The following is a 19,063-nucleotide window of genomic DNA, read 5'->3' as shown; positions in this document are numbered from 1 at the left end:
AGAGCTGGAGCCGAGCCAAATGGGATCCTGCGACCAGAGCACGGCTTAATCTACTCAACATGAAACCAAACCTGGGAAACAATCTCGTATCTGCTGGAAATTGGGTTTGTTTCCCACAACAGATGGAAAGCCAATTCATAGATCTACCTGCTCTGTAATCTAACAGATTCACGGCTGCGCTCCGTGTGTTCAACCAGGCTGAAAACAAATCCTGCCATACACATTCATGATCATGTTTTCTCAGAACTGATCTACAGAACACGCTTCAGGGAAATGGACGGCATCTTTGGCCTTGTGTCCTGATTGGTGGATCCAGATCATCCAGCTTTGGCACCCCATAATGCCGTGCACTCTACATGACATTTCCAGTTAAAAGGTTCAGGGTTTCTGGAAACCTCTGGAGGCCTGTCAATACTATTGATGGAGTACTAATCAACGTCACAAGATCAGAATGTGCATCCGCGTTGCGTGTGGTACTTTGGTTTTGAAGATCTTAACGACAAACTGAAGCGTCATGTAGAAACTGTATCACAATAAAAACTTTCAAGCCAAAAAAACAGATGACACACAGTATTTGAATGCATCTGAAACTCCTCTGAAATAGAAAAAGCCTAATTCTGAGCCATAATACAGTGTTAAGGAAGCACAGTACCTAGAGAATTGCAGTACACTTTCCTTCTAGTAGCAGGATGTTCCTGCCAAATTCCTCTCCTTCTGGTTTCGGCAGTTATTTTCTTCGTCTAAGTCTTCCAAATAACTCCATTCTGTTGTGGATTAAAGCCAATCTGCAGCGTGTGCGCTGTTGTTAATCTTCAACAGGCTGATGCAGAGCGGCGTCGTACAACTGGTTTAATTTGTGAGTGTGTATGTTTCAATATTTGTGTTGAGACAAATCCTTACTGTGGATTTGTCTCAACACAAATATTGAAACATACACACAAAAAACACAAAAATACACACAAAAAAAGGTTCTTTAGGTGTTTATGTTGACACTCTGTCCTGATCTGACACGTCAGCTAGCTACATTATGTTGTTGTTATGTTATGCTGATATATCACGAGTAGTTGTTTGAAAGAATGATATAAAAATATACCAAGTTTATATCATATGATCTTGTACAGTAATTAATATTATGACAACTTTTTGGCTCATTTAATAACTTATTTAACTTGTGTAATATAAGCCAAATTAATTCAATATATCTTTCTCTTAAAGTGAAAATGTAAAAACAGCATTTATTTAGCCATTCGCACAACTAAGTAAATTAAAGGTGCAATACGTAAGAATTGGACACCTGTTACATTCCGACCAAAAACAAATGGGAGGTAGCACATCACCAGAGGACTGCTGCTACCAGTAGCTGCCGTTAGCTATTTGGCTCAGTTAGCAGTGCAGCTAGTGGTCCATATTGTGAGCTCAGATCACCATGTTAGTCTTAGCAAGGGAGCTTTGGACCAGGACTGGCTGGGTCTAACTAAATGGCATGCTAACTTCAGCAGGTATCTCTACAACACAACACAACACAACACACAGACGTCATGCATCTAAACTGTTATTCCATCACATTATATTGATAGTTTTAGTTTTTAATGTTTTTAAATGAATCTTTTTATTTTTGTGCTCTCCACTGAAACGGGTGCATCACACAAACACCCTCACCTGCATGGGCGAAGTGACCCAAGTTATTTATACTGCCCAAAGGAAATTATCCTGGATTACATAATTGCATGTGTATCACTTGTGGATAATAACTTTACCTATGCTTTCATTTTTGACGATGCGGTTAAAACCCATCTTTGATAAGACTGAACCTATTAATGGGCGTGGGAGTTGCCGCATAATTATGTAGATACTTGTCAGACTCCTATCGTGCCTGGAGAAAAGTTCAAATACCTTCTGATCTACGGGGCTGTTTCGTGATCCATTTTCCCTCTGTGTGAAGTGTCAGCCACTCTGCCTGATGTCATTCGTCTGAGCATGAACTACAGCGTGGTCTTCTCCTCCCAGTTTCAAACGTTCCTGGCCAGAAAAGATCTGGAAAAGAAACAGACATCTTTAAAATCCTGTAGTCCTCCCTTTTACCTTTTTTGTTTTCAACAGTAGGTAGAAGATGACACGGTGAACGTACAAACAAGGGGTTGCACTGAAATTGCAAACCATCTAATTTGACGAGAGCGCTCTGCCTCAGAGTGTCATTTTCCAGCAGCACACACACAGCGCCTTGGATACGTTACATCACCAGGGAATGGGATGCAATAAGTAGGAACATCAATGCAGGAAGACAGACACCAGTATGCATCCCTGTCCGGCTGGATTATCTGAGGGTTGCGTCAGCGACCAGAGGCGGCCGCTGAGATTTGAATTGTGAGGGCATCAAAGTCCTGTCAACGACATTTTGGTAGAATTCACGATGTGTCTTTTATGTTGTGTGTGTGTAGAATAAGAAAACACACTTTCAATTTTCGGACCACGTGTCCCCGTCTTGAGTTCCACCCCAAAAACATCCTCAATTGAGATTTTTCTTTATCAGGAATCACGTTTTTTGCACACTCAGTACATTTTGCTTCTAGGGGGGAGAAAAGTCTAATCAAACGCATAAAACATGTCCGAAAATAGTCCAGGTGTGAGAGCTGCTTCCTGTTCTACCCCGACTGTGATTTGTGCGAGTGGTAATGATCTGTGTCATTCAGCTTCTAACTGGGATCTCACTCTGCAGCTGACTCATATGCTTTTTTTAGCCGCCTCTGTCATTCCACTTTATAGCTGCTGTGTGTGAGCGCGACGACAACGTCCTGATGGGAAGAAAGAGCGTGTTGATACTTGGTGGTGTGTTGAGTTAAAGTTTTCTACGCACCCCGCAGCTTAAACCAACACGAGTACAGTTAGCTTGGCACTTATTTAGGCGAGAACAGTACCTGGATAGACCACTTATTGGCTGAATTTGTAACAGTTGTTTTCACTGTACAGACATTTAACATCATTATAACTTTTTCAAGATCAGAAAAGCACCAACTCAAATGTTTAATGCTCTATATTTTAAAAGATGGTTATTCTTCAGTATCTTCAATGATTTGCATGAGGGTTCAGCTGAAGGACTTCTTAAAAACAGTTTAAAACAGTACATTTTGGAAATACGCTTCTTTTGTTGACAAGCTAGACGAGAAGATTGATACCACTTTTACATCTGTATGAATAAATATTAAGCTTGTACCGGCAGGCAGTTAGCTTAGCTTAGCATAACAACTAGAAACAATGAGAAACATTTAGCCTGGCCGGCCCCTTTTAACTCTGTCGTTTAACACGTTATATCCCATGTTGATATGGATATGAAGCTCCTGCCTTCAGCTGTTTAATTTAGCTTAGCTTTAGCTTTTTTACTGCAAGTCATCAAAATGAAATTAATCTTAACAGATGAAAACATAAAGTTGTGATGGTTAATGGTTCTTTTTTTCTCATTTCATTTTATGTTGTGGCTGCTGCTTTGGAGTCACTTTAGTTTCGACGTTTCCTTGCGGCGGTGGCTATTTTGCGACAGAATAAATATTGAGGGAACTCTTATATTTCTCTTGCTGCTCAGTGGTTCCTCTTGTCTGCAGACGAGCTCTCCCACAGTCCTCTCTGTATCAGATGACAGGCATGTGAATGGGGATGTAGAGGGGAAGCCCTGCGCCGGGGTGAAGCAGAATGGAGGAAGAGCTTCTCCGCACGTCAGATTTACAGGAGCTGTCAGCCTGAGACGGCCGCTGCCTGTGAGCTGCTGGATGCTGGTGGAATGACCAAAACTGACCCGCTTTTACAACACAAAAGTCACATGGGGGTGTGTTATCCATCTGAGCTGAGCAGTGTTTCCCCTCGACGCCAGGCACCGAGAAGTTCTTTGTAGAATTAAACAAGGGTTCATCTCATTAAATCATAAACATTACTTTTCCGTCTGTGGTTGCTAATTTATATTAAACAGAGCACCAAAGCAGCTCAGTAATTCTCCTCATCCTTCTACATTTAGTGACAGCTCACTACCTGCTGTTTGCGACATCAGTACATTATGAAATAGTGTGACCGCCACACACACTCAAACGCACACACTCCCTGTTGAGACACTATTTGATTTGAATGTTTTTCGTTCTCAGATTGATTGATGCTACATGACAGCACACAGGCAGAAACCCCCCCTGAAGGCATCAGATGCACATTTGTCCAACCTGTTGGTTATTTTGTGCTCCAGGCAGAAACACAAAGTAGTAGCATTTTAATAAATCAGCATAAACTGTAAAACCTCAGTGTTTATTTTGATTTTTGCAGTTTTTTGGTAGACCTCCGCATCAACCAAAGAAAGGAATGTAAAATTGGGGTGAATGGTAAATGGTCTGCATTTTTATAGCGCTTTTTCAGTCTAACGACAGCTCAAAGCGCTGTACAACACATGCCACATTCACCCATTCACACACACATTCATACACTGATGACGGAGGCTGCCATGCAAGGCGCCAACTGCTCATCAGGAGCAATTTGGGGTTCAGTATCTTGCTCAAGGACACTTCGACATGCAACTAGGGGGAGCTGGGATTCGAACTGGTGACCTACTCATCACTAGACGACCCGCTCTACCCACTGAGCCACAGCCGCCCCAAGGGTGCATGAAAACTTGGTTCCATGTTATGATTAAATTAGTGTAATACAGTGTCTCTGGTTGTCAGCAGCTCACATCGTCATCACATTGTCCCATCTGTGTAATGTCACAGGACTACGGTGATTGCTGCGATTGGCTCAGCAGTGGAAACATCACATAGCAAGACCAGCTATCTTAAACGTGGGCTATAGTAAAGTAACTTCCACTCTTTCTTAAGCTAGGCTAATTAGCTCCCACTTTCTGCCCACTATCCACTATATTACAGTAAATAAATGCCAGACGATTGCAGTCACATCTGCGGATCACTGCTGCAATCAGGCTGAACAGGAGTGAGGATAAATCCACTTTTAAACCCAGAAGCAATAAACATGTGGCCATAGGCTCCGAAGGCAGGCGTACCATTGTAGTTAACTGCCATAGTAGTTAATTGTTGTCAGAAGAACAACAAAGCCAAAAGTTTGAAATTTAGATGCTGTGTCCCAAAATATATAATTAATTGTACCTCATTTATCCATTTTGTATCCAAAAACTGCAGTATCACTATAGTTTCCTTACAGAAAAGTGAGGAGAGTTCAAGTTTCACTTTACTTTTGACTTTAAGCCTGCTGTTATGAATCTGCTTTAGTTTAAGTTGGACTCTTGACAAAAGTCTGAGGTTTCGTGGCATGACTGTGCATAAAGACGTACAATATAAATGAAAAAGCAATGTACTTCAAACCAAGAGTCGTTTGTGGTTTCAAATATGCTTCTGAACATTGTATTCTGTCTGTAGTTGCAGCCGGTCCAGGAGTACTAGGGCTGCATGCTACAGAAAATAAGAAGTTGTCCATGACTTGTTCCACAGCCGGCTCCTTATATAATAGTAATCACTGTGGTGAAATTCAGATGCCAGCGCTGCTGACACTTATCTGCCAAAGCGTCAGCGTTTGAATCTTAATTTTTAAATGTTATTTTTAGGTTTCAAAAGATTTGCATGTAAGCACTGGCAGGAAACGTCTTTTTGGCATATCTGACATCTCTAGGTTAACGCACATGTCCGAAACGGGACCAGGAGCTCGTTCTCCTGGATTTCATCTTTGATATTTCATCTGTGTTGGCCGATGCAACACCTACATGGGCTTTGTGTGTACAAATTGTCAGGCTGGGGGGCTGAAACCAGCTGCAGGCGTGAAGCCCCGGTGGAAACGGTGGCCAGCTTGGTGTCTTTCCTGTCTGTGTCTCTGGGCTTCGGTACATTGTTTGAAGCAGACCAAGCTGCATGGCGACAGAGGCTTTTTGAGTGCCAGGTTCCCATTCACACTGATCACACATTAGACTGATCAAATCAGACTCCAGGCCTGCTTCCTGACTAACTCGATTTGCTCTCATACGCTTCCCTTTTCACGCTGAGCACACGCACGCGCACATTTACACTCACACACACACACACACACACGGACGCCTAAACGTGTGCACACAAACAGAGAACCAGCAGAGAGTGGGGCAGTACCCATTGAGCTCTAATGAAAAGCAGAAAAAGCGGTTACCTTGGCAACTGCCAGCATACATCTTCAGGAGGACCCAGATTTCCTGTCTGACTGCGATCGTATTGTTTTGGCTCTCTTTTGATAGCCGCAGCATCCCTAGACGGATTATCTCACCGCTGGCAAGAATTTATGCTAAATCATGGCGAATTAAACAGCAGCCATTTGCGCAGACAGGAAGCCGCCGCACTGAAAATCCTCAGTCACGGATTTAACACCTCCGACGGAACACCACCAACTCTTAAAAACACAAATGTAATCAATGATCTGAGGGATTTCATCTTTGGCCTTGAGCCAGTTTCTCCTCCACGCAGACGGAGAGAGCCCTGCTGCCAAAGGCAGAGGATCATGGGAATTAAACTGTCGGTGTGATTTATCCAAATTACCCTCTAACATACAAAGAGGTGTAGTCACTACGGTTTTGAATGAACACGTTTATTATGACAGAATATTCGCAGAAAAACATCATTTAGCCTGCACCAGGAGCATAACCTGGATAACAATGGAGACAAATCTCCCACTGAGCCACTCAAACCTCAGAGTGATGATCTTTTATTTTTTTGGAAGAATGAGTGTATTACCTGGCAAACAGGTACGAGGATTCAACCTCAACACTACAGTATTTCCCACACACGCACTCTATCAACATTAAGTCGTGCGTGTCAGGAATATATTTGATTTTACGAAGCATTTGGGTCCACGCTGTTCTCGTCATTATCATCCTCATCACCATAATCAGATTATTATAATTATTATAATTGCCCGTGCAGTGTTTGTTATCTCTGTGTATCGGTCTAAACAGGAAACAAATCAGACCCCTGTTTGGTTCGTCAGCGCTTGGAAACACCGGGGAGGTCGGAGGAGAGTGGGGGGAGAAGATTTACCGTTTTAGCCTTGTGGAGGTCCTGGGTGTAATTTAACCAAACATCCATGACACTTATAAAACCACAATGGCAGTTAACCATCGTCCCTCCGAGCCGCAGACGCTCCTCTGTGGTTAAATAACACAGGGGATAATTAAGTGTATGTGCAGTGTGTTGTCTACGGTGACAACCTTCTCCATGGGATTGGTGTTGGTGGTGATGTTTCTGTAGGTGGCTAAATGCTAAACTTTAGCAACAAAGAGGAAATGTAAATCCAATAGCGTTGAGAAAAAGTGTTTCTATGATAATTTATCATATTGTTACTTTACAGGGCTCTTAAAACCCTTTTTTTGACTGGTTTGAAGTGGGCGGGGCTTATCGGGAATGAGATGATGTAACATCATTCAGTGCACTAATCACGCTTTTGTAACATTTACATTTAAATAAGATGATCAAGTTTTGGCAAAATGTATTCAGTCACTGGGGAAAAAAAAGAAGCTATTATTGTTAATATTAAAATTATTTTGAGTTTGAATTTCTTCTCCAAAACTACATAGGGCCCCTTTTATCATTGATTTATTAAGAAATAGCAACTTTTTGATGTAAAATCAGTCAATCTCAACACTTTATTATCCTCTGAACTCATAACCACTGATGGTTTGTTCCGTCTTGTTCATGACTTGAATTTTGCTTTCATGTGTCAGGTAGTCAAATGACTATCTCGATTGCTTTTTCTAAATTTAATAGTAGCACATGTCCTCCATCGACTACTGAACAGACCTTGAGCTGACAGATGACATACTGTGTTGCCATGCGGTTACAGGAAACACAGTCGACGTTGTTGCCGTTGACAATAGAGTAACCTTGTGTGGGTTGTCCATGTTGAGGCACCGCATCAGCGTGCACAGGACTGCTCCCTGGTTGGTGACACAGCATGACACGTTCACTTATGTAGCTGAAAACCACGAGAAGTCTCCCATTTAAAATGGCAAAAAACATGCACAGGTCTTGATTTCTGTAGCTTGTATCAAAATAGAAACCTGAATAGTGTCTAATTATTTATTACATGCCTGTATCGTTTCAAAGATTAGGCATAATTATTAATCGTTTAGTCTATAATGTGTCAAAAATACTCATCTCATTTTCCAAGAGCCCAAAGTGACATCATGAAATTGCTTCTTTTGTCCAACCAACAGTTGAAAACAAAGACACTTCACTTATTATCATAAATGTTAAAGAAAGGCAGCAAATCCTTACAACTAGGAAGCTTGAACTGGCAAATATTGATCGAAAAATGATTGGAACAATAAACTGATTATCGGAACAGCTAAAACATTTTTTTTTTTTTAAAGAATAATCGATGATGCAGCTTTAATTAGTTATTGGCAACTGTCTTGCCACGCTAGCAGCGTGGCTCTAGCAATTGTGGCTAATTAGCACAAATGACTTAAAACACAATCACAAAAAAGTTTGATACTCAGCAGCTTCCTAAATACTTTGTGTTTTCTAATTAGCTAGTGTTAGCACGCTATATAAAATGCTAATCTAAAAAGGTGAACATCACAGGCTGCCTGTTAAACATTAGCATGTTAGCTGTGTTGTCTTGAGCATTTTAGCATGCTGACTTCAGCAACAGTGTGACTAAGTGCAGCCTGACAGACCTGCTAGCATGTAGCATGTACCTAGTTAAAGTCGTAGTTCAGTAGTTGTTAATATTATCTCACCACTGCAGGTGTTTAAAGGTATAGTCTTATTTTTCTTCTGCTAACGTCAGCCTGTTATTGTATCTGTGTTTATTGTTGTTATTCGTAGTCATTTAAGTTCCTGTGAAGAGTATTGCTTCATCATTATTAAGCACTGTTTATGTTATGTTACTATAATTAAAAAGAAAAATGTAGTCTGGATAAATTATGATGCTTTGTAAATCACGCACTCATTTTCAGTATAGACATCCAGGGAAGTCATGTATTCTGCTGTGTTCTATTGAAACATCAAGTGTTTATTTTCTTTTTTTCTGATCCAAAGTTTGGGTTGTTGCTCTTTATTTGCTTGTGACTTTTTCTGTATTTAAGTAAACAACATGTTTAGTGAGTGCGTGTGACGGAGCACACACGGACTCACATGCAGGCCGTTTGTCGAGCAGTTCTGATGACCTTTCATCCCACCAGGTCGGCAAAGACTTTGGCTGAACAATCCGACTGCAGTCCCTGCACAGTGGATTGTCTGTGCTCTCTGCTTTAATTCCCCTTCTCTTGTGTTAATCCCACTAAAAAGCACATGAAGAAATATCTAAAAACGAGAATGAATCCAGACTGTGGTTTGCCCTTGGTTCATTTTGTAATGCTAAGCTTTCCAAGCCTGGAGGCTTTGGCTATTACATGTCACCATCTGTCTCCTTATGCACATAAGTCTGTGCATTTTGTATTACATTCTGCCTCACAGTGAACTACAGCTAATTTAACTTGGAAGAGGACAGAAACTTGAGTTTGATGAGGGTATTTGGTGCCACTTGCTTTTGAATTGCATTGTCATACTTGGATAAACACAGCAAACTAAATTAAAAATAAGGCTCTTCAAGTGTTTTGACAAACCACTCCATAGCTGTGTGCCCAAGCGCTGACACCGCTAGTTGATTAAGAAGTGAATTAATCAGCAACGATTTTAAGAATTGATTAAGATAAGATTAGATAAAAATTAGATTATACTTTATGTCCTGCAGGGAAAATCTTCTGAACTCCAAGCCACGGCATCACACAACACACTTGCCAACAAATGTTCATCAAACAGATGATAAATAACCTGATCACAGCATCTCTGTCCACACATAAAATCATATAACACTACTTTTTGTTGATTTGATATGTTGAGGAAGGATGAAATGATTTAACTCTCAATTTTTTGAAGGCAGTAGAGGGCGAGGCCGACATCAGCCATGCTACAACTACTGCTGATTTGTTTATACACTGCATGATAGGCCGCCCCACACGTTAACGCAGACCCACTTTAAAATGCAACAGAATTGTGTACAGTATACTTAGTAGTGGGGGGTCTCTGCTCTAACAGCTAAGGCCTGAAAAATATTCCATCCTTTTATATGTGAGTATTTATTGCTTGTCTTTTAGCGTTCTTTGAGAATGGTGATGGCCATTTTTCACTATTTTAACATCATCTCATTTGCTTAATTGGCAGATTAATTGATGAAAAACCTAATTAGTTGCAGCCCTAGTTTGGTGTTAAAGTGTCTTTAACTTCTTTAATAATAAACGTTATTGTAAAGGTTGTACACCCTCTGACTGCTGCAGAAGCCTTTCATAATCCATATCCCATAAATAAGCAAATTGTTTCATTGCATCTGGCATGGTTTACTTTCTGTTAGTGAATGCTCTGCAGCAGAATTGATCCGGTGTCCCTGCGAGCAGACCAACCTTGACCAAAATCTCCTGAGCTGTCATTAATACATGAAATACTGGCAGTACATTTTGGAACAGTATAAATATTAAGTATACATGTAATTACTTTGCAGTACAAGATGTTGATGACAAATGGACGAAAAACTTTTGTATAGATCTACTAATAACAAAGGGAGCCAAACGCCTGTCGCCAATCCTCAAGTGGATCATGAACCAGCATCTATTAATGTCATCTCCTCTTCCTCCTCCTCCTCAGACGGCCTATAAGCCCTGGCTGTGCGCTCAGTATTTCCCCACCACCCAGCAGTCCTGTCAGAAGAGGGTACCGTGCCACCAGTACTGCCTGGAGGTCCAGCAAAGCTGTCCGTTCATCCTGCCTGACAACGACGACCTGATCCACGGCGGCAGCCCCAGCTTCATCTGCACAGGTTATCACCCGTTCACTGTCCCGTGTTACTTCCTGTTTACAGCAGCAGCAGCAGCAGCAGCAGCCGCCGTGTGTTTGCATGTGTGGGTGTTTGTGCGGCCTTGCGTTCTCTACCGCCTCAGAGAAGCCCTCCTAATTTAATTTATGTTACTGAGCTGCATTTGATAAACGATTGCACAGTATTAATTCATGCACAGTGTGTGCCTCTTACTTACTGGATGGTATCCCTCCAGGAGAATGGTGAGGTGTTTCTGAAGGCTTTCTGATGACATCTAGTGGTGTTTCTGAGCACAGCCGAAGTCTGACAAGGACATTTTAACAATGCATTGATGAATTGAATTTGGCCTGTCTCTCAATATTTACCGCAATTTATACAGTAGTACTCACCAAGGACTCTACCTCCGAGGACCGAATGCTGGCTTTATGCCAACACACAAGTCATCTGGAAGAGCTGAGCAACACTACAGCGTCATCTGTACGGCCCTCCACAGCCACTCTGGTGTTTTATATTTATTCTGGCTGGTGATGCCTCTGCTCAGGGAGGACCTGCGCTGGCAATTATGAGAGGGTATTGAATTTTTAGGAGCTAAGGGACTATAGAAAACTTAATAATGGGGAAGAAAATAAAGGGTGGGAGGTTTTTTTAGATGTTTACCCAAACTCATAATTACCCAGTCTTGTGTGTTTGTTAATTTGTTGGCTGGTTGGTTTGTCAGCAGGATTACACAAAAACTACTGAACAGACTTCCACAAAACTTGAGTGGAGGGTGTTTCTAGCTCCAGCACTTTTGGTGCGGATCTGGTTAAAGGGACGGATCTTGGAATTTTCTTTCTCGCTATTTAAAGGGACATTGTAAGATTCTTAGCAATTTATCTGGGTATAATGAATGGATCATAATGAAAACATGTTTTTTACATCACACTTAAAGAACACCTTTAATTTAGCCAGTGGGGAAATGAGGCGAGAGGTGTGGCAGGCGATTGTCTACATCAAGGAGAGGGCACAAAGAAAACATGTAGGGAAGGATTTTGCTTTTTAAAAAAACGAAATCTAAATCTCAATCCCTGATGAGTCTTAAGTCCAGGAATACGTTTTATTCATGCCATATCAGCCCTTCCTAAATCGGCTGTCATCGCCCTTCGACTGCTCTGCTCTCCTTCAGTGAGAGCTAAGTGAGGTTTTCCCTTTGCAGATAAGCGCAGTGACAGCTCCTTTCACACTCTGGCAAGTTAAGACTTCCAGAGTCATCTACAGATGCAGCGATGCGTCACCCTGCGTGTGGCCGTGGACTTTAATTTGAGTTCAGCTGAGGGTCACTGTGTCTGGTCCTCCGTGTAGCGATCACAGCGACTGACTGAGGTCCAGTGATGTATCGACAGAGCTGAACGACGTCCAAAAAAACATTAACATTAAGGAAAAAAACGTTTCCCCCACACGAATCGAGGGTGTGAGGACAGAGGATGTTGTTCACTGTACAGATTGTAGAGCCCATTGAGGCAATATAGGCTATATAAATAAAATGTATTTGATTTCATTTGATTTTGATTTGATGAGATGACTTCACTGTGCTGCAATATAACTATTCGATGCAAATAAGATTGATGTTTTGAACAAATGCTGTTTTTAGAAATGCAAATGAAGACTCCTTCTCAGTTCAACACACTCACAGGCTGTGCTCATACAGTCTTGCCTGGTTTAGTATAACCAGCAGCTAATGTTAGCTTGATGTTAGCAAACCTTTGACGGACATTCCTGTGATCCTTCTCACCACTGCTCTGGACCTTCTCGAAAAAGGTTTTTAACCATCCAGCAGTGAATTTAAACCGTCCCAAAAATCAAAATGTTGTGTGTTTGTTTTGTTTTTATCATCTATATATAACTATGCTCAGCTCAAGTAAATGTATTGACTGTAAACTTGTTGCGTTGGCACATTAAACTGCAGTTCACTGTGCGATGCTTCATGTTTCTCTGAGCAGAACACAAACCTGCTGTGTTTAGCTCTTCTAGTGCCGTTAGGTGTTAGCTTCGTTAGCTCTGTTAGCCAAAACACACTGCCAGGCTCTGCTGTTCACCGGTTGTTGACAGCTCACTCGCTCTCCTCCTGCCAATTTCATGTAACATTAGCGGGGAAAAAATATGGGGCCTCTCCTGTCAATAGTGAGTTTCCTGCATCCTGTCAGCTTTTAACACGTCACATTTTTTTGAAGGTCTCATGCTGAGTAGCCTGCCAGTGATAATAACTATATTTACCATTATCTCATAATTATAATTGTCAGTGGTGGATGGTTACCAGTAAGCTACACTCTGGCTTCAGTGTCCCATGATATGACAGCCCATGATCGTCACTGATACCAGCAAACCAAACCACCTTGACGCTGTTTATTAATGGATGCATGCTGTACAGCAGGAAAAAGTCAGCATTTTTCTCCTGTGTCACCTCTTTCTCAGGGCTCTTGGGAGATCATCTATCAGACAGTGAGGCGGAGTGCTGCGACGTCCGATGGGACTCCAAAATGGACAACCCTTCAGGCGGGACACTAAAAAGGACTGCTTCTTCCTGCCAGCCCGAGGGGGCCTCGGTCACCTCTGCTGCCACCCCGAGACTGTGCAGCGGGCGACTGAAGATCTGCCTGCTGGCCCTCGTCCTCCTACACACTGTCATCATCATTTCAGCCTCCCATAATTCTACGCTGGTGGGCGTGGCTGCCATTTTCTCGCCGGAGGAGAGCGCTTCTAACGAGGAGTGAACCTTGGGGTTGAATCTGGTGCTTGTAAAGAGTGATGTCGCTCGAGAGGATTATGGCTTTTACAGTGTCATGGCCGCCAGGGACACATCTGGCGAGACGTGCGGGAAATGCCTCTACAATCTGCCGCAGATGAACCATCAACCACAGGAAGTGGGAGGGTTTTAACTGGAGCTAAGGGTGCTGGGATTGGACATCGACCGAACCGAGATGTTTGAGAACCACCCCCCTAAAGAACTGACCTCTTGCCACTTGAAACCTGCTCATTGTTTCTATTCCATCCAAATGTTTTCTAGCATATTGTCCCTCCTCCCCCCTCCCTTTCCCTTCCTCCCCTCTCCACCCTCTCCCTCCGTTTTCGGTGTGTGTATGGATGGCACGTCGGAGGAAAAAACGGACATCGATGAAGTGTGCGCTCTCACTCATCATTACCTTTAGATTTTTGCTGCATTTTTTCAGGTGCCAGAATGTTTTGACATATCAACTGTGTTCCACTACCTACTCTCCATCACCTCTGAGGCGTCGTCTTACTACCTTGTATGAGATGTCGCTCGAGGGCCTGCCAGGACCAGCTCATCCATCATTCATGTGGGTCTTGTTTCTCTGAAAACAAAAAATGTATGTGATTCTTCTATATCCAGCTTGTATTTTGTCCCAATAGAGCTTATTTTCAACCCCTTACGACAGTACATGCCTACATGTTTTAGGACCTTAAGTGCTCTGAGACTGGCTCGCTTTCTCTTCTAACTTGTTGGGCCATTGAGCAAGTTAGGAGCGATGGAGTGGCGAAAAGGTAGTGACAGGTCAGCTAATGCTCACGCGGTGTTGCAGGAGTTCGTGCTGAGTCGCTTAGTCGCCAGGCAGTGCTCCTGGACAGGAAGTGGTGTTCTCTGGTTGCTAAAGTGTTCAGTTTACCTCATACGGTAGAGTCGGTGTTGCAGACGGGCAGCCCGGTGGCTCGTCTTAACGCCACAGAGTACTCAGAGTTGTCGTACATGAGACTGCAGGGACAACCCAGGTACACTAGAGAATAGTTGCATGATGCCAAAACACCAGGGGCCTCATTTATCTAACGTGCGTATGCTTGTTTCTACTCACAGAAATCCAATATATCAATTTATTCTTGTGCTTGACGATGTGGATTTTCAGAACCACTCCCCACCAACAAAACCTCAGTGGTACAGGAGTAACCATGGAGAAACTGAACGATTTCCAACACATTAATGATTATAATCTAATGTAACCTAATCTTGAGGGAATTATGCCATTAACTCACAGCAAAACAGACGCAGGAGCTGCTTCAGCGTTGGCTTAGTTTCAAGAAGGATGTGATTTGAGGGGTCAAAGTAAAAGCTAAAATCCAAACACATGCCTCATTCTAAGACAATGCTTTGCTAGCTACCCATTAGCTAATCATCATCACGGTATGCCACTCCACCAGAGACATCTCCCTGGAGTTCATTTTCTAGCTAAATGTAGTTCCTTAATATCTGCAGGGAAACATTTACTGGTGGTCGTCCTCTTTGATCCCTGATAGTGCAGCTTTCAATGCTCAATCAATCATGGTCACATGACAAGAAATACATAGTGGAAAAGGTTGTAGAAGGCAGCTGCATGCGTTCTGATAAATTGTCTCCAGTGATGTCACTAAAGTGCATTGTGGGTAATGTAGGCAGGACTCATTATGCACAGTTTAAAAACACATGATCAAAATCGATACAGCAGAACCAGAAATGTCGCCTTTTTTTATTCCACAAATTCTACTTCCTTTTCATAACCTGGCACCTATATTACCCACAATGCAACTATGTCAATGAATGACATCACTGGAGGCAGTTTGTCAGATTACATGCAGCTTCCTGTGGAGCCACAAAAGGCTTTTCATGACTTTTTTCACATCTGCAGAACTACTCCCCCCCCAAGACCTGTGAACAATTAAAACAAAAAGGTGGTAGTGTTGCCCTTCAAGCGAGTGGTTGACTATGTATGGCATTCTGGGGACGTGTCGACATTTTCTACACACACATTTAGAACTTGTTCTGTGCTCAGTTTGATAAATGAGGCCCCGGATCTTTGAGTGCCTCTCTGCTGCGTACGCCCAGTGAGGCAGATACTGGCAATGGAGCAATATAGAGAAAAAAAAACAAAAAAACAGCCAGTGTTAGTGTACTTTGTGGCATCTTCACTATCGTTGGCTTTACCAAGTCAGTGCGAGTGACCAGCCAATCAATCAATCACTCAATCAATCAATCAATCAAACAATCAATCTGTCGACTCGTAAGTACCCTTAGACGAGCTGATCACCTGCTGTCTGTCTCAGACTAGCAAAGGGCTGCGTTAGTGTCAGCGTGCGAGGAGTGTGAGGAGTTTTCAAGGGCTGATCCATCCGATAACGTTCTTCTTTTTCATTTTTTTTTTTTTTGCATGGCTGCTGCCAGTAAAGTGCACATTGACACGAGGGCGAGTCACGCAGGGATTAAGAAGAGTTTAAACTCCCCTCTTTGGCTAGGAATGTAGAGATTGGACGGAAAAGATTTAATCGTCATATAAAATCTGATACTGTGAGCAACTAGTGATACACCAGAACTAAAAGCTAAGGATGCTGGAGCTCATTTTGCCTCTAATGATCAGTGAAAGCCAGATTGGAATTTAAACCTCACCTCCAAATTGTTCTTGGCTGTGAAAAACATGGTATCAGCGCCTCCCCCCCCCCCCCCCCCCTTCCCCATTAACAGCTTGACCTTACCTCGCCTCACATCGCCTAACGACCATGGGTTTGCTCTTCACACACTCATCATCGGGAGCCGGATTTCAAACGGAAGTTGCCTCTGGATTTTTTCCAACAAAATGCAGCTCATAGACTTTAGCCCTCTGGTCCCTCTTTGCTTGGTATTCTCGTGTGACGTGTTGTTTCGTTCGTTTGTTTTTTCCCTTGACAAACTGTGATGAAACGTTCCCTTGAAGACAGCAGCGGATGTAATAGGCCCACACTTTGTGCTCTCCGTCCCTTCGATCTCTAGCTGTCCACGATCTGAGTCCTGTGGATCTATGCAGATGAGCCCCGCCTACCCTCCCTGACCACTGCCACCACCACCACCACCGCCACCACCGCCACTTTCACCAATCCCCCTTGTCCTTTCTGTTGTAAATATGTTCTGAGGATGTGGGATCCCAAAATGGCCGCCCCCACCCTTCCCAGCCCTCCCCAACACTCCCCTCCCCCCTCCCTCCCCCCCACTGTTGGAATCTCACTGTGTTTTCTGTTCGCCTCCTTGGTTTTTGTCTGTTTTTTGAGATTTTTGCCGCATTTTTCTGTTGTCTAAAGCAGTGGTGTGAGTTGATGAGTAGGACTAAGTTGGATGTTAAAAAGACGAGATAAAGAGGTCTTGAGAAAAATATACAAAAAAAATGAAGCTTGAATTGAGAAAAAGGGTTCAAATATAGAGAAAAAAATATGATGAAGTTGTCATATTGTCATACTAGAGATGCTTTAGTTTGCTAATTTACTTTCTTTTTTTTCTACAAAAGACTTGGATGAAATTATTTATAAAATGCGTCCCACGAGTCATGATCTTTTTTGGACGTAAAACAAATACATTTATTAACATTTTGTTCAAAAGAAAATAAATATAAATTATGTTAAACATTACTGGTGTTTGTGATTTTTTTCACTGGGTGTCTTTGACTTTTGTTATGGAATCGGAATGAGGTCAATGTGTTATAAAAGGTGCAATATGTAAAAAATTGCCATCTGTCTACTTTATATAGCAACAAATTGGGTGCTGTGTATCGCTAGCGATCGTTAACTGCTGCTAGCCTTAGCTTCCATTAGCTACTGTAGCGGTCCGGACTGGGAGCACCAGGGTAGTGTTGGTGTTGACACCACAAGCTTTGGACCATGACGGGCTGGAGCTAGCTGGTTAGCATGCTAACCTCAGTAGATATCTTTGCAACAGCAGTACTCAGACGTCCTAATGTCAACACTGCTTTTGTTGCTCACAATCTGTTGCTCATGAAACATTTCTCAAATCTAACATATTGCACCTTTCAAAAAATAAGCGCATTGGAATAAAATGCGTCGAGTATATAAATAAAGCAACAGTTTTGGGGAAGTATTTCAAGAGATTATTAAAACTCAACTCATTATTTCAACAAATTTTATTTTACCATTAATTTTCACAATGACAGAATTTCTATTTCAAAGCACCTATTTTCAAAAATGTGCTTTTATTTCACAGTGACACCTGACTTAATGTACATTTGTAATTCAGAAGGAAACTGTTCGTCACACCCTCATCGCCTGGCAGATTTCATGCCCCCTGCCTCCTTGTAGCTAGCAAGCTCAACAAGTGGTACCAAATCTAGCCTGTTAGCGAGGGCAACAACGATGTCAAAGTCATTTTCCACCAACTAGAAATTCCTGCTGTAAATAAGCACATTACATGGATGCATAACTGAATAAACCAGCTAAACTGACTCTTTAATATCCAACACTTTCTGGATTTCTGGAACACTATCTGGATTAACAGATAGTAAAGCATCTGCTGTGACACACACAGTTCATTTCAGTTTCTCACACTGGCCAGCAGAGGGAAGTATAGCATCATATCCAAAAATTCAGACCAGATGTCCTCATGAAGCAGATTTTATGAGCAGCTACAGCACTGTATGCCCTGTCACTCTCCAACCAGAACAGCAGTCACTTCTCATTTCCACTCACTCTCCGGTCCTGATTGCTTTCCATCAGGCGCTCTCCCAATGAGTCATTTTCTTTCCTCTTTCCACACAGCAGTGTTTCCTCAAGTGCAAAACATCATTTAGTCCTGGAGAGTCTCAAAATCTGATTTCACACCTGTGGGCATCATCAGCTTGATGAAGTTATAAATATTCTCCAAACGGGCAAAACATCTGTACCCAAAGAAATGATCTCACGTCTCGGGCAGGCTTCTTAAAACCTATGATAAATTAAAAACAAAATCTGTGTTTATTATACGTCAGGTTGGATTCAGCTTGTGATTGTATTATATACATTACATTCGATCTTGTGAAAGACTGAAATTTCTGATTTGTGAAATGTTCTGCCGATGTTTTGTGTTTCATCCAACAGATCCTCTCCCAAAACCTGCGTGCTACACCTTTAACCAGATTTCTCTGAGGGGGCCACATGAGGGCAGCAGAAACAAGCAGTGAACACAATATTGTCAACTTATTAAACTGACATGGCATTAGCAAACAGTAGCATGCTAGTTTGCTATGCTACCATGCTACGTTGCAACTCGCGCAATTTCGTCATACATTCGGCAAAATCAGTGTTTATTTGGGGGATCATTCCGTAAATATGATTGTGGAGTAATTCTGTTTTTAATGACTTTAGCGTCCCTCAATAAGCAGCAGGGAGTCGCAGGATTCATGAACCTCTTAAGTCTGTATTAGTTCAGTTTAATTTATTTGTTTAAGTGTGGTTTAGG

The 19,063-nt window shown here is 42.3% G+C and overlaps 2 protein-coding genes across 2 annotated transcripts in view; one reads left to right on the top strand and one right to left on the bottom strand.

The window, feature by feature from the left end:
• The window catches only part of acp2 (acid phosphatase 2, lysosomal), a 90,381-nt gene extending 79,230 nt beyond the window's left edge, over positions 1-11,151 (bottom strand). Inside the window, exons 1-2 of the mRNA XM_030409722.1 lie at positions 11,066-11,151; positions 1,894-2,034 (exon numbers count right to left, since the gene is read on the bottom strand). The gene's annotated coding sequence lies outside the window, so the exon portion shown is untranslated. The remainder of the gene's footprint in view (positions 1-1,893; positions 2,035-11,065) is intronic.
• LOC115576984 (transmembrane protein FAM155A-like) overlaps positions 1-17,244 on the top strand; it is a 31,914-nt gene extending 14,670 nt beyond the window's left edge. The window contains exons 2-3 of the mRNA XM_030409723.1: positions 10,680-10,851; positions 13,300-17,244. Of these exons, the coding sequence (XP_030265583.1) occupies positions 10,680-10,851; positions 13,300-13,598 (471 nt within the window). The 3' untranslated portion in view covers positions 13,599-17,244. The remainder of the gene's footprint in view (positions 1-10,679; positions 10,852-13,299) is intronic.
• Positions 17,245-19,063: the final 1,819 nt, after the last annotated feature.

This window comes from Sparus aurata, chromosome 24, assembly GCF_900880675.1.
Source record: "Sparus aurata chromosome 24, fSpaAur1.1, whole genome shotgun sequence".
Classification (NCBI taxonomy): domain Eukaryota; kingdom Metazoa; phylum Chordata; class Actinopteri; order Spariformes; family Sparidae; genus Sparus; species Sparus aurata.
The sequence above is the reverse complement of the archived record's forward strand: the minus strand, read 5'-3'. Positions and strand labels throughout refer to the sequence as shown.